The 16,299-nt window shown below is 49.4% G+C and overlaps 1 protein-coding gene across 1 annotated transcript in view; it reads right to left on the bottom strand.

The window, feature by feature from the left end:
* The window catches only part of NOTCH3 (notch receptor 3), an 81,713-nt gene that overhangs the window by 17,981 nt on the left and 47,433 nt on the right, over nucleotides 1-16,299 (bottom strand). Inside the window, 12 exon segments of the mRNA XM_048490062.1 lie at nucleotides 1,424-1,577; nucleotides 1,850-2,051; nucleotides 3,619-3,859; nucleotides 5,232-5,384; nucleotides 5,621-5,740; nucleotides 6,353-6,466; nucleotides 7,321-7,466; nucleotides 7,676-7,868; nucleotides 8,743-8,853; nucleotides 9,082-9,315; nucleotides 10,747-10,860; nucleotides 12,226-12,339. Coding sequence (XP_048346019.1) covers nucleotides 1,424-1,577; nucleotides 1,850-2,051; nucleotides 3,619-3,859; nucleotides 5,232-5,384; nucleotides 5,621-5,740; nucleotides 6,353-6,466; nucleotides 7,321-7,466; nucleotides 7,676-7,868; nucleotides 8,743-8,853; nucleotides 9,082-9,315; nucleotides 10,747-10,860; nucleotides 12,226-12,339 — 1,896 coding nt within the window.

Below are 16,299 nucleotides of genomic sequence, written 5' to 3' on the forward strand. Positions count from 1 at the left end.
TTTCTCTTGCCTACTAAGCTCCTATTCTTTCTTCATCTTCCTCTGTGATCACACCACTTTGAATACAGGACAGACTACCAACGACATCATGAGAAACACTGGTGCTAATATTGGCTGTGGTGGCTGGCGTCTTCAGAGGCATGTCATGGTTTCTCTCCACGGCACAGGGTGACCTGGGTATCTGTTTTGTCCTCTTCTCAGATGAGACAGGGTAAGGGGCATTTGCAAGTGTCCAAGTAGAATTCATTTGCAATTGCACACTGCATGCGTCCTGGTGGGCGAGGCACATTTGCAAGTGTCAGAATCAAGATGCGAGCCATAGATGCTGGCGAAAATTTAGGAGCAAACTCTACCAGACCACGGCCACACAGCCCAGAAAACCCACAACAGGCAGTTGATTCTGGCCGTAAAAGCCTTCAACAATATGCTGATGCTAATAATTAGCTGGTGTTAATAATGAATGTCACAGAGAAACAAATACTCTTGGATATTGGGGTGTTGTGGGGTTTCCAGGCTTTATGGCCGTGTTTTAGTATTTTCTCCTGACGTTTCGCCTGCATTTGTGGCTGGAATCTTCTGAAGATGCCAGCCACAGATGCAGGAAAAACGTCAGGAGAAAATGCTACTGAACATGACCCTAAAGCCTGGAAACCCCACAACACCCCAGTGATTCCGGCCATGAAAGCCTTCGACAAACCTTGGCATCTTTTATTCTGCCCTCAGCAAGGAAACCCATGCAACACTACATGTAGCATGTTTTTTTAGTTTTTGACTTCCTGGAAACTGCTTTATGATTAGAGCACCAACGACCCAAGAACATTGTCCCAGCATCACTAAAAGCACCATCAGTGTTGCTTCTTCTCTCGCTCAGCTCTGTGGGAGAAGGCAAACTGATGATGTCAGAGAGGGGAAGAGAATACTCTGGGCAGATCCACATGCTCAAGCTTGCTGCACGCAGCCAAGACCAGGAAAGGTGGCAAGATTTATTTATTGATTTGATTTTTTTACCCCACTCTCACCTGCCACAGCAAGCTCAGAAAAGCTCCCAATAATATAAAACAATAACATTTATAACACAACAAAGAATAATGTTCTGAAAACATCTGATAGCACTTGATCTAACTAGGATGCAACAATTCAGAAGTCCCCAACCCTACAACTTAAAAACAAGAACTCAGAAAAAAACCGAACAAGGGAAGGGGGAGAAAGGGCCAGCTAAAATGGAAACCTAATTTTTGGCTCTAGCTGAGGACAGCCAGACACACTTGGGCCAGGGACCACCAGCATAACGCTCTCTGGGGGACCTACTGGAAGAGGCAATCCCACAGGTTTCGCAGATTAATGTACAAGAGACCTTTTGTATCTCTTTTCACAGGAAGAAAGACTTTGAATCTACTGGCCAAAGAGAAGAAGAAATCCTTACCTCTGTTTCTGGCCACCGCTTCACAAGAAACATTGGGGATGTCACAGTAACGACCAGTCCAGCCTCCCGGGCAGTCGCAAGACAACATGGTGCCTCTCTGTAAACAGCGGCCTCCATTCTGACAGGGGGAGTGACTGCACAAATCCAGCAGAGTCTGGGGAGGTCAGGAGTAGCCAAGAGAGTTAGGGGCAGAACCCATGATTTTAAAAAGTCACCCTGCTGCTGCCACTGAGAAAATTCAGACCCCCTCCCCACCCCTTCCCTACGGCAGGTTTCTGTGCTATGTCTCCCATGCTCCCCCCAAGATTGCGACCATAGTCCATCAAACCCAAATAGATCACGACCATTTGCAGATGTTTTGACATAAGCCCAAAATACCTTGAAATACCATCTACATCCCCTCCCAGCAAAGCTTGGTACAGTTACCTGGCACTGAGGACCTGTGTAGCCCTGAGGGCAGACACAGCGATAAGACTGCACACCATCCTGGCACACACCACCATTGAGGCAAGGCTGAGACTGGCATTCATTGATCTCATGCTGGCAATGGGAGCCCATGAAGCCAGCACGGCAGTAGCATGTGTATGAATTCACTCCATCCTTGCATGTGCCACCATTGAAGCAGGAGCTGCCAGGACATGACGTAAGAGCGTCAGGAGTTAAACTAACAAGTTAAGCCTTCATCTAGCACAGCCTAGACATCCCCTCTAGCCTGTATTTGGTTAAATATGCCATGCTGCAGGTTTCACTAAAAACTACTTTAGGGAAGTCTTAATCAAACAGAGGCTACTGTTGGAAGAACCCTTTAACAATCACACACACACACACACAGATCCCTCCTAAAACTCTACAAATCGACTCAGTGATCTCTCACCCCAGTGCAAGTGTCTGAGTCAAGATGCCAGCAACAGATGCAGGTGAAAAATTAGGAGCAAAATCTACCAGACCAGGGCCACACAGCCCAGAAAACCCACAAGAGGAAGTTGACTCCAGTCATGAAAGCCTTCAACAATTTCCTCCTTGCGCAGCACTGGGGCATGGTTTCCTATTGGATTGTTTGGCTGAAACTGACGGCCTGCGGAACTTTTGATCAGGCCATGACAACATGAATGCTTAAGTCACTGTAGCTATCTCGTGCTGTTTTCTCTCAGAGAGGCATTAAAAAACAGGAAACGACAGAACATTCTCAGAACCATTTCTTTACATATATATTACCAGAATGGGGCCAACTGCACATCTTGCCACAGTGTCTGTGTCCCCTGGTTCCATTTCTTTTTAGAGCTCTCTCCTCTGTCTTCATCTGACCTAATTAAAATCCTATGCTTCTTAAAGAGAGAGTGGGGAGTCCACACCAATATTCAAAGTATGAGAACACTGCAACATAACCCCCTACATAGCACTTTCTGCTCTCCCATCTGACTGGCCCCCCTAATCATCAGTTCTGCAAGAGTGGGGTCTGCGACTAGACCCTGGCAGACACCCAAGGGCCCTGTCACTGGCCTTTTAATGTGCTTGCAATGCAACCTCCTCCCACATGAACCTACATCCTAGTCATCTTCAGAGGCCGCGTTTCAGCTGCCCCTACTGCCTGAGGGTGGGCAAGTGGCATTCTGAGAAAGGGGCTTCTCAATCGTAGTGCCAAAACTTTGGAACTCCCTCTACTGTTGTGTCGTGGTTAAGAGAAGTTAGACTCTAATCCAGAGAACTGGGTTTGATTCCCCACTCCCCCCCCATAAGCAGTGGTCTCTTATCTGATGAACCAATTTGTTTCCCCACTCCTACATTCCTGCATTCATCCAACTTTGGGGGCTAGTCACAGTTTGTTCAGAACTCTCCCAGACCCACCTGCCTCACACAGTGGCTACTGTGGGGAGAGAAAGAGAAAGGAGTTTGTAAGCCCCTTTGAAATGCCTTATAGGAGAAAGCGGGTGGGGGGGGGCATAAATCCAGAACTACTTCTTCTGCCAGCAGGTGATTTTTTTTTTTTTTGGAGTTCTCTTATCAGCTCTCCTCCAATTTGGTGTTTTTAATGTGTTTATATTATGCTTTATTTGTTGTAAATATTTGATTTTTAACATTTTTAATGTATAAAATGTTTCCAAGTTGGCCACCCTGAGGGCCCAGATTTGAGAGAGGAGGCAGAATGGAGATGTTTTAAGTCAGTAAATGAATAATATTGGCACAGTTCGGCTTACCTGTCAGTGCAGTCCTGGACGTTGTGCTCACAGTGTAAACCAGCCCAGCCTGGCGCACAAGTACAAATGTAGCTGTTGACATAATCTGTGCAGGTGCCCTCATTGCGACAGGGGTTGCTCAGGCACTCGTTGACCTCAGTGGCACAATGTGGGCGGCCGCATAAAAGCCCTGGCAGACAGGTGACACCGCCAAAGGAAACTGATGCCTCACTGGCAGAGAAGCCACCATTCAAGCAAGGATCTGTTGGCAGAGAAGGGCACATTCAAAAAGGTCTGGTTAGGCTGTCTACCAGCAACTCCTAATATGAACAAGACATGTTTTCCACGAGTGCAAAATTGCATAAATAAATCAAAGAGTGTCTGACGGTCAAGAATGGGGACAAACTATCAAAATGACATAAGTAATGGGCACAGAACAGGAAAAGTAGGACATTTCTAAATTTCTTTGGAATTAACAGGATGCAGCATTCAAACATTTACTCCCAATAGGACACTTACGCCTGCCTAACTTATTCTTGACTGCAGGCTTTCTCAACAAATCTCAAAAGCATTATCAGTGCTAGCCAACAGGAAAATCCAAACATGGTTCAAGCTTATATAAAATGAGCAAGTTTACACAAATTCTTATTGGTTTTTGGTTCTTTTGTTGCCAAGTCACAGCTGATTTATGGCAATCCCGTACGGTTTTCAAGGCAAGAATACTTCAGAGATGGTTTGCCATTGCCTGCCTCCATGTCACACCTCTGGGGTCCCTTGGAGGCTGTTCATCCAAATACTAACAAGGGCTGACCCTGTTTGGGTTCTGAGACCTGATGAAATCTGGCTAGCCTGGGGCTTTCCATGTTGGCAGTGTGCAGACATTTACATTTTGTTATAATTTGAACTGTAGATCAATGAAGTATAACCAGCCAGGCTCAAAGAAAATATAATCTTTTGCATGATTAATATACTAATGGCCAAATTGGGGGGGGGGGGTCTTCTGGAGGCGGCAAAGTGGGGCTGCGCCAACACATTTGCCCTCTCCGCCAGCAGAAGGGGCAGCCGCACTGGCAGAGGGGGCAAAGGCACTGGCTGCCAGCCGCACCTCAGCTCAATGGCGGCAAAAGCCAGATGTCCAAGCTTGTGCAGTTGTGCTGGAATCCTGATTGAATGCTGCTGTGGAAGGGGGCAGGCCTGGGTGTTCCCAAGGTTTGTGGCAAGCTGACCTGCACCCCAGGTCCTGAACTTATGCCAACCTATTGGGTGTCAGAAGTCCTTTAAGCCCTATGGATGTTTTTCAGGCAGTGGGGCTTTTTTGCCTTTTTCTCTTTCCCCGCACTGCTGGAAAGCCCTCTGGAGGCAGCGGGGCAGTCCCATAGCTGAGCCATCCCCAGTTGCCAGGGGCTCTGGATAGGGCTGCTAGAACTTAGCTTGGAAAGTCAGGCAACCACTAACCTTTCTAAACGTCTTACCCAGCACTTTTCAGGATTTCTTATTCCTTTAGTTTTGACACAGAACCCCCTACAGATCTTCCACCTAGGTTTCCTTGAAGTATAGCCCCTGTAAAGCAGCCAACAATGGCTCTACCAGTAGTTCTCGCTCTTATTTCCCCTCTGATTCCTCAGTGAACTCACTAGGTGTGCAGTCATCAATATCTATCTCGCAGTTGGTGCCAGTGTAGCCAGGTCGGCATGCACATCTGTAACTGCCAAGCGTGTTGGTGCAAGTGCCCCGGTTTCGACATGGATTCTGGTCACACTCATTAATGTCTTGGAGGCATCGTTGCCCTATGAGGATAAGCGGGGGAAAAGATTAGTGTTTTTTTTCTAGTTTACTGCTGTAACGTTTGTACCACAATGTCATCCAATGGCAGTCCAGACAGCCTATTCAATTTGAAATTTTATTGCTACAAATAGTGCCCAAAAACCACTAAAACAATGCTAAAATATCAAACAAGAATGTAGGTTTTAACTCCATGATATGGAAGAGAGAAGGAGAAAAGGGATGCATGGTTTACAGCCACCTTGCCAGCCGGGTGCACAACCGCAGGTAAAGCCCTCGTAGTCGGGCGTGTGGTCACAGACGCCGTAGTTCTCACATGGATTGGGGAAACAGGGGGCCAGCACGTTCTCACAGTTCCGGCCTGTAGGGAGAGAGACATGGGACATTTGTTTCTGCCTGTCCAACTATTCTGTTGTAAAGATGGATCTTGGATTCAAAATTGAACACATATGAAGAGCAGCAGCACAAAGCAAAGCAATGTCATGTGTTGGGCATCAATGGGTATTTTGCTTCGACACAACTCCAGGGCCTTTCCAAACAGAGCGGTAAATATTCAGCTGTTACTCATCTGTTGTCCAAGATCCAAATGCCTTTCTTCAACTAAGTGCTTCCATTTGTGCCACATTTACCCAATACACAAACACTGCTTGAACAATGCAGCTCTTTCCACAGTCAGTGGATGCCACTACAATTTGCAATACAATGTAGTTGCCAAATAACAGAAACTACTAAGTATTGCTATGACGCAAATGTTCATAATGAAGTTTAGCTGCAGAAGAACAAAACTATGGGGCTACATGCTTTATTTTGAAGTGGCATTTGCGTTTGATTACATCAGTTTTTAAATCACATTTTAGCAAAAAAAGGGAGCGATTTTTCAGGCAGTTTTGATGCCAGTATACTGGAATTGTGAGTTTTTTTCTGTATACCTCAGGCACATCCCACCTGTTCACCAATGGAAATCTTCACTCACCAGTATAAGGCAATTCACAGTGACAGTCATAGCTGGCAATACTATCAATGCAGGTGCCCTTGTTGAGACAGGGGTTTGATGCACAGTCGTTTATGTTCGTTTGACAGTAGGTCCCTATAGAAGAAAGAAAGAAAATCTTAGGCACAGAGGTGATGGATCTTTCTCCCACTTCTGATGCTGCCTCACAAAACTAACTGTGCAGAACAAAGTAGAAAAGGAAAAAAGGATCTGCCATTTTGCCAGACACAGGTTATCAATACAACCAATTCTCAACATGGCCACATTTGTGGATAGTTGATAGCCGGAAGGGTGTGGTGAAGTGATTAGTTTCAAATTAGGATCCAGAAGACACTGCCAAGGAAGCTCACTTGGAGACTTTGGCCCAATCACACAATCCCAGCCTAACGTACATCACAGGATTGTTGTGGATAAAGTACAGAGCAGCAGAATAATGTCAGTTGCTCAGGTTCCTTCAGTGGACAAAGGTGCAGTATAAATGAAATAAATAAATAAATGATAAAGCTGAAGATATGGGGGATAGGTTAAAAAAAGGCTGGCTCTTGAGTGAGAAGGACAGAGGAGGTGGGTCCCCACTTGTTCCTCCCCAATCCCATGTAAGTGATGTGAACACAAAATTTGAGGTGCAATTGCCTGTCATTCAACAAAGAACTGAACAACTACCAAACACTAATGGTTATAAATGTGAAAGGGAAGGCATGGCTATGAATAGCAAGCCAAGTGTGATCCAGAAGGTGAAGATCAGCACATAGGTAGGTTATGTATCCTGGGGTAGAGGAACAATAGATGGAACTCAGGTACAACATAAGGCTTAGGGTAGGGGTGCCCAACTCTGGCGCTTCAGATGGCCAATTGGCCATGCCAGCAGGGGCTGATGGGAATTGTAGTCCATGAACATCTGAAGCGCTATGCATTTTAGGGCTATACATAAAAGATACAGGCAAGCATACCCTGGAAACCCTCCTTGCACTTGCAGCGATAGCCATTGACATGATCAGTGCAAGTGCCGCCATGCTGGCATGGATTTGATTCACACTCATTGCGGTTCATGTCACAGTTAGTGCCTGCCCAGCCTGGCTCACACTCGCATCTGTACCTAAAAGGAAAGGAGGGAGAAAGCGTAGGGTTCAGATTTTGTATCTCTTCCAAAAAACTCTACCTACAGGTAACTCAAGGCCATTTGACTGGCCTATGAGGAGCAGCGGAACCATCTCCTGTCTTCACAGCTACTCCAAGACAACAACAGTCCAGCAACATCTCTGAAAGTCAGCCTGCTGTGAGATGTACTATAGGGATCAGTCTCACCCGTTGATGTCGTCGTGGCACGTGCCATGCACACAGGGGCTGCTGCTGCACTCGTCCACTTCTGAATAGCAGTGTGGATCATGGAAGCCCTCAGGACAGACACAAGAGAACCCATCTTCACCATCCACACAGGTACCACCATTCTTGCACGGATTGGATGCGCATTCATTGATCTCTACATTGCACAAAGGGCCTGAAGGAGAGAAGGGACTGCTCAGTCATGAAATAGACCCTTTCAAGCAGCCCTTATAATTCAGTTGAGCAGCAGGTGGCTTATGGGTTTTTTGTGTCAACTCAGACAAAACCAGTTTGGCTCCCAGCTGCTAAACAATTTTTTTACCTGTTCAGACAAAGCCACTGACATCCTGTAGGCATCATGGGGTTCTGCTGCTTTTAATGAAAACTGCTTTCTCCCATTTTCAGTTTCCCCCTGAGCTTCTGAATTCCTCCAGTGTGCTGTACGAACTATCTGGAGCACTTCTAAAAGGACCACTATTGTTTTCTTACCTTTTCTGGCAGTGCATTTTTTTGGCTTTTTTTAACATTCTGAAATTTGCACTATAGTACCATAGCAATTAGCAATTCAGTGCTTTATCACCAGCATTTGGATGCACTGTGTTGCTTTAGCACTACACAAATCTCAAATGTACCCCCCCCCAAAAAAAGAACTTGTCACCAAAAAAGGGAGGAAAACAAGGGCAGCACTATCTGAACAGGCCAGAGTACTTTAGAGATGGCTCGCAGACGGATTGAAATGAGCTGTATGAATGCCCTCCACTGCATTATTTTACTTAGAAAAGGACCAATGACAGATGACATCCAGTTTAGAATGGTAATCTGAAAGGGGCCTCAGCTTTGAGGCCCGTTGGATCAGCACAGCTTTGCTTTTTATGCCCAATATGAGCTGAGTTCATTCATATTTGAGCAACGCCACCTTAAGATCTGCCTATGAAGATTCAAGTCCAAATATGGCACTGCTTCTGAATCTAGTGTTGCAAATGTTGAAAAAGCGTCTTCTCTCCATTTCCTCTCTCCACCCCCTAGCAATAACTCTACCCAGTCATCACCTGTGAAGCCTGGTTTGCAGATGCAATCGTAACGGTTGATGCCATCACGACAGATGCCATAATCACAGGGGTTGCTGGCACAATCATCAAAGTTCATCTCACAGTTCACACCTTAGGGAGAAAAGACACATCAGAGGCCTAGGCAACACTACAGCCACACCAGCAGAACTCACAGCAAACAAAGGAATCCCTTCCTGTGAGGTACGGCATGCAGGTGAAGGAAGGAGACACCTCATCATCTACTGCCTGACAATGCAGCACATGATGTAATGGTCCACAACAGACAACACACAAGCAAAAACAAGGACATTCTCAGTAAAGGAAAGAACAAAGTCCTACCTGAGGTACCTGGTTGGCAGTGACACAAGTATTTATTGACTAAGTCAATGCACTTGCCACCGTGCTGACAGGGATTGCTGTGGCATTCATTGATCTGATTCTCACAACGGTAACCAGTATAGCCAGCTGCGCATGTACAAGTGAAGCTGGCAATGCCATCCACGCACTTGCCATGGTGACAGGGGTCTGGTGAGCAGTCATCAATGTTCCTCTCGCACAAAGTCCCCTCAAAACCTGCACAGGGAAAGCAGCACAAGCGTGGTACAAAGCGAGCTAGTTGTGCACACAGCACATCAGGTTAAGCCCATTCCTCCATTTTTCAAAAAGAATCCACTTAACAATATTTTGCCAAAGTCTGATCTCTCAGATCTAGAAGCTGCCGCCTCTCTGAAAAGTAGCATCCAAACATCTGAATTCAGTTGGTCAAGTATAATAACTGTTTGTTCTGAATCAGTTACAATCCCTTAGCAGTCCTGAAGTTTCTAAAGACTGATAGACGTTGTCTGACAGAAAGCAAATTAAATACTGAGCGACTTCACAAAATATGTTCCTCTTTTTCAGTTAGTCAGATGAGAGAAATGTTTTACTCATCTGTACTCCTCTAGCTGACTACTGGTTGAATTCCAGTTCGTCTTCAAGGTTTTGGTGTTAACCTGCAAGGCCTTGAGAGGTCTGGGGCCTTCAGTACTGCGTCTCCGCATATGGCCCATGGAGGACCCTCCATTCCTCCGGTGGCAACCAACTGGTAGTCCTCAGCTCCAAGGACATCCGGCTAGCCTTGACTAGAGCCAAGGTTTTTTTAGCCTGGCTCTCACCTGGTGGAACTCATTTACCAGTAAACATTACGGCCCTGTGGGATTTTAACCAATTCTGAAGGGCCTGTAAAACTGAAACGTTCCGCCGGGCCTATGTCTGAGGCTGCCGTGGAACTGGTACATGGAGTTGGCCCCGAGTCTTGCATCCCCCTCCTTCCCCTGCCCTGACAGTAAAGATCATATAATGGAACAGGGTTGATATACTACGGGCTATAGGAGAGTCCTCTGACTAGTCACCATCTGTGAATGTGTTACTTTTAAAAAAAGTTTTAATGTCTTGATTATGGTCAGCCTTCCCTGAAGCGTGCTTAAGTGATGCCTGGGACAGGATCAGGCCCCCAAAGCCAGAGCTTCTCATGGCTAGAATACGCATGTCTTTAAAGAAATGCAGCTGTAAAGGGCGATTTAGGAGAGGTCTCCCATTGCTCTGTCATGGTGTAATAGTTCTTGGACAAATATCACCACAACGTTTTCTCCTGGTTAGACTCAGCTCCACTCCATCAGTACAGGAGCAGATTGCCAGACGCATATTTCAACCTATAAAGCTGCCTTACATAAAGGCAGACCGCTGATCCATATATTTCACTCTTGTTTGCTCTGTCAGAGATTCTCCAGGGCCTCCAGCAAAGAAAGGTCCTTCCAAGCACCTGTTACTCAAGATTCCTTACCAAGAGAAGCCAGAGGTTAAGCCAGAGGTTCCTTACCAAGAGATGTCAGAGGTTAAACGCAGAACCTTCTGCATGCAAACCATGTATTCTATCACTGGGCTATAGTCCCACCCCTCAACTAAGGTCCTGCTTTAAGGTATCAAAAGCAATAAATTACTGAAGTCCAAACAAATAAAAGTCACCTTCTGTACAACGGCACTCATAGGCATTGGGCCGATCCACGCACTTGGCACCATTCTGGCAGGGTGTACTGGCACACTCATCAATGTCAATCTGGCACATGGAACCAGAGAAGCCTGAATTCACACAGAGAAAAAGAGGTTAGACACATTGGAAGAGCCAATGAAGCAGGAAATGTAACCAATTCTATCGCTGTCATAACCCAAAATAGGGAAAAAAACAGCCTGCTGAGTGTGGAACCACTGCAACTATTTGATCCACTTTGATCCACAAAATCCTGAACCAGCTATGCAAAGGAACTATCTATGCTGAGTGGATCAGTACTGCTCTGGAAATACTGCCTCCCTATTTCCTCAGCTGAGCTCTGTATAGGGCTATGTGAGAAAAAACAAAGAACTCAGAATCTTCCAGCTGTCAGCAAGAGAAAAGCAGTTTGAAGATAGACAAGTACTGTCTAGGGAGAAAAAAAAGAAAAAGAACGAACTAGACTGCCAGGAGGGTTGGTGGGGAGACTCCAAATTAGGTATAAGGCTGGTACAAAATGGACATTTGGACTAGAACTTACAAATACAGAGAGGTAAAGTAGGATCACACTGAAAGGAAAATTTATGTGGGACAGATATTTTTCTCCTTCTCCGGCCAGCTTGCACAGCTCAGCCCTACCACCAGAGGCCCATAGCAAGGGCTCTCACTGCCCCCCCCAACTCTCCACAGGGGGCTTCGTGGTGTCTGCCCCACATGTAAATTGGGTTCAGGGGCCTGTGTGACAGCCTAGGGGAACAAAGATACCATTGTCCTGGCTCCCACACAGCAAGCTATAGGCCTGTCTGTCAATCAACCCTAGAAGCAACTGAATGGAGGACAGGGCCCCCCACCCACTCAGTAACAGAGAGGCTAGGCTGGGCCTAGGGAATGAGCTGACTGTACTTCCAGAGGGCTGCGGCTGTGTCCCAAACACCAACGACAAATTACTCAGTGCAAGTTCCTAACTCAGAAAAGGACTCCTCCGCAAACTTCCCCACAATGCAAGGGATGAGAGGAAGCACAAGGGGCAGTGTGAGACTACGAAAACATCATAAGTCTGCTATGACACTCAGATCCAGCACACCCAGCTGAGTTCATGCCAGAGGCAGACACACCCGAATTTCCAGAGGAAAAAAAATGGTGAAAAGAAGGAACAGAAACCAGCTTCCCTACAAAAGGGAAGACCTTTCCCGGCCTTCTCAAAGTAAAGATTGGACTGGCTTCAGGTGCATACAGATATTCTCATTCTCATTCTCTCTCTCTCTCTCTCTCACACACACACACACACACTCAGAAAGAGAGAGAGAGAGAGAGACAGCGATAACACAGCATTTCCATTCATGTAGGATTCAAGCTTACCCAAGAGGAAAGAAGGTTACTTCTGGTGCTATGGGTCCAGGTTCATTCTTTCCACGGCCAAAAGATGAATCACCAGTTGGCAAAAGGCCTAGGCTTACCTGAGGGGCAGGTGCAGCTGAATCCATTGACAATATCCTTGCAGATCCCCCCATTGACACAGGGGTTACTCTCACACTCGTTGATGTTGATTTCACAGTAGGTGCCGCTGAATCCTGCAACCCAGATTAACTGTGTCATAAACCGAGTCTCATCCCAACAGGGACTCTTTCCACCTCTACCACACAATACTGCGCACAGCAATAATGCTACACGGACCCACCTGGCAAGGTCAAGTCCAAGGGCACTAAATTAGTATATGAAATATAGGCATTCCCTAAACTGTGAAATTTCACTTCCAGTGCAAAACTCACGTCATTCAACAAATCCTTGAAAATCTGAGCCTTTTGCCACACAAAGCAGTTGTGAACCCTCATGACTGCAAGATTAAATTCTAAAAGGTGACGATAGTTTTCACCCTTGGAAAGTCACAAATCCAAATAGGCAGAAACACTTTCCCCCTATTTCAGCTCCCTGCCCTTTTCCATGACTTCCCAATCCCCTCTTCCCTGTCGTTGCCCACTAACTGCCCCTGTGCTCCATCCTTCCCTCTAGGATTTTATGTTCTCACCATTTTGTAACCAGTTCAGAGAGTCTAACTTAGCAGAATTGTGTCATGTAAGCTGTTGCCGCTTCTACTGAGGCAGATTCTGCATGGGCCAAAAACAGCACTGCGGCTACGGTATAAACACCGTTTGGGGCGAGCGCTTCGTGTGGCTGTGTTCCCCAAAACGGGGCTGTAGCACTGTTTTCGGCCCAAACCGCTCTATTTGAAAATCACTGAACAAGCGAGGCATTTCGAATAGAGCGGTTTGGAGCCAGTGCCGTGCGAAGGGACAGGGAGGAATCGTTCCCCTGAAGCCCTCCCCCAGCAATTCCCGGCCCCACCGGTGGGGACCATGCCGGGGAGGGAGACCTCTCCCATCAGCCATGCCAGTGAGGCCAGGCTGGCTCCCGCGGCTGGTTCCCATGGTGGTCAGCTGCCAACAAGCCTTTCCAGTGGGCGGCAGGCTGCAGCTCCCTTTTTTTGATGGTCCTCCGTAGCATACCTGTGCAAAGAAGGAGGAGTGTGGCATAGGTGGCATGGAGGCAGAGCACCTGGAGAGAATCCCGGCTGGGCAAAATGCCCAGGCTGGAGAGGGACCACAGCCCTGGGAGACAGGGTCACAGCTGGTGCTGGCAGTGCCCACCAGTCAAACCCATCTGCAGCCACCAGGGATGACCCCGGCCCTGGGAGGAGTGTCCCAGGGGAGGGGAAAGGGGCCTGAAGGACCACGAAGTGTGCTTGGCAACTGCGGAATGATTGCCCGGGTAGGACAGTGCCAGGTCAGTTTTGCAGAGCACAGACGAACCTGGGCACCCCTGTGCCACCCATGGCATCCTCCAGAGCAAGTGAGGAATGGACACCAGGGCATGGAGTCGCCTGGAGGGACCCAGAGACCCATGCCCTCCTTGCAATCTGGGGGTAGCCAGATATCTAGCCAGAATTGGGCAGCAGCCACCGTAACCTACAGGTCTTTGAAAGGGTAGCCCGAGAGATGAGGCAATGGGGCCACCAGCGCACGGCCACCGAGTGCCGCACAAAAACCAAGGCCATGAGGAATGAGTTCAAGCATGTACAACGGCACAATAGAGGGTCGGGCAACGAGAGGAGAACCTGTCCCTACTACGAGGAGCTGGAACGCATACTGGGGGGAGACCATAGTGTCCAGCCACAGTGCCCTTCAAGATCCTATCGGATGAGGATGAGAGTCATGGACGAGTCCATGGCAGGCCCAGCTGACCAAGCCTCGGTCCAACCTGATCCTGCAGCCCCCACCCAACCAGGACCACCGTCTGCCAGGCCACCACGGGACCCTTACAGCCCCCCGGGAGTAAATTAAGGGGGGAGATGCCCCTTAGCAACCATTCCCCCCCACCTTGGGATAGAGCCCATTCCCATGCCCCCCACCCCAGTCCTGAAACAGTGGGAGCCCAGGATGCTTACATGCCCTGTCCCAGCCGCTCCCCTGCAATGCAGCTGCAGATAAGGGCTGTGAGCCGCGAGGTGGTCAGGAAGGGACCGGCCATGGTCAAGGGTCATGCAGGTATCCAGATCCAGTGGCTGGGCAATGACAGCTGCCACCCCTGCCCCATGCCACCCAACCCAAAGAGCGGCCACATTCTGCACAGCAGATGTACCAGCAACACAGGAGACAGATCCAGATGCCACTCAGATCGAGGGGGACACCCTGCCATCCACCTGTTTGTGCTGCTTCCCCCTACCCCGCAAGCACGAACAGGGTGGACAGGGGTCCCTTCGGGACAGGGAGTCACATGCATGGCATTTCATAGTGGCGTTCCGATGTAACCACCAAGGAGACATTCTCTTACAGGGGGATTATCCGATGAGGAGGAGGGGGCCAACACGGTGGAGGAGGACCCTGGCGCAGGCACCTACTCACAGGCACAACCACCAGCTACAGTGGGGGGGGGGGCAGCTTGCAGGCCCCTGATACAGCAGGCTCCTGGCACGACCATACCTTGGGGTGGGGGAGCACCTAGGCGGCTAACCCAGCACCCCTCCCCCCATTAGAGGGGAGACCCAGCGCCCCTCCCCAGGCACCACCGCCTCCCCAGCCCAGCCATCCCTTATCCCATGGTGGCTGCTGTGGCGGCAGAGGGGGCCAACTCAGGTAGCGCCCTGCTTGCCTGGGCCTTTTAGGGCAACTGTCAAATGCTATGGCATCCCCTGAAGGGCTGGGTTGGAGGGGTGGCCTTTGCAGGCCTACGAGTGTCTAAGCCTTGGAGAAGTAAACATTGGAGCTTCCCCTGTGTGATTATCTGGCCAGCTTGGCCAGCTGGTCGTGTAGGGCATTGGACTGGGGAGTGGGTGCTTAGCATCCTAGCAGGGTGGGGGGTTGGGGGGGCAGGCTGGCGCATGCCAGTCACCTGGAGAAAGAGAAGGCAACACTGGTTAAAGAAATGGAGAACGTTTATTCTGGAACAGAACCGCCCAACAGCAGCAGCGCCCCCATTGCCCAACAGTTTCAATGCCCCCTCCCCCCTACAGCAGCCACAGTGATGTCCCTGGAGGGCCCTCCTCACGGTGCTGGCCCTGGTTCTTCTTTGTCAGTGGCGGCCGACCCTCTCCAGTGCCCGCACCCGCCTCAAGAGGTTCCAGGTGTGCAGCTCCAACCGGCGCATCCGATGGTGCAAGCTGCCGACTGCAAGGGAGGCAGGGAGGGGGGGTTACTGGGGTCCTGGGCATGCAGTCCACCCAGGCCCCACACAAGCACTTGCACTTACAGAGAGTCAGACACCTGTCCTGGAATTCCTGGGCTGGCATGGGGGGCTGCCTCTCCCCTGTGGCTTCGTCCAGCCTCTGCCATTGGGCATGTGGGGCTGGCTCTCTGGAGATCCCTAAAAAGCATGAAGGGAGAGGTTTGGGGGATTGCCCTGGGGGCCGGGGGGCCTGAAGGGGGGGAAGATCTGAAGGGGGGTCTTGCCAGGCTGGGTGGGGAGGGCCGGGTGCCTGGCAGGTGCAATATGCCACCCCTACATGGGCATGCCTCCCTACCACCATCTCACCCTTTCCAGAGGTGCTCTCATCCTTTGCGCCCTTCTCACTGGCCTCTGCGGGGCTGGCCTCATGGGACTGACCGGAATCCCCGGGCGGCACTGGTGCCCGCCGATGTGAGGTCGCACCTTCAGGGAAAGAAGAGATGCACTTCACCTGCCAGGCGCTACTGCCTGTGGATGGTCCACGGGGAACCCAACACAGCCAGGTGTCACAGGTGAGGGGGGAAGAGGCAGCTCGCCCTCCAGCCAGCAGCATGCCCATCGCAGCTCCCCTACCTCCTGCCAGAGCTGCCGCAGCTCCCGGTAGTTGGGGGGAGGTACCTTGCTTGGATGCCCCCCCGCCCCCAAGGCCTCCATGGCATCGAAGAATACCTACTTCAGGGCCTTCCATTTTGTTTGGACCTGGTGGGGCGTCCTGGGGAACCCATTCTCCCAGAGTGCCTGGGACAGGGGTCTGCAACCTGCGGCTCTCCAGATGTTCATGGACTACAAATCCCATCAGCCCCTGCCAGCAT

The sequence above is a fragment of the Sphaerodactylus townsendi genome, linkage group LG03 (genome assembly GCF_021028975.2).
Source record: "Sphaerodactylus townsendi isolate TG3544 linkage group LG03, MPM_Stown_v2.3, whole genome shotgun sequence".
Taxonomy (NCBI): Eukaryota; Metazoa; Chordata; class Lepidosauria; order Squamata; family Sphaerodactylidae; genus Sphaerodactylus; species Sphaerodactylus townsendi.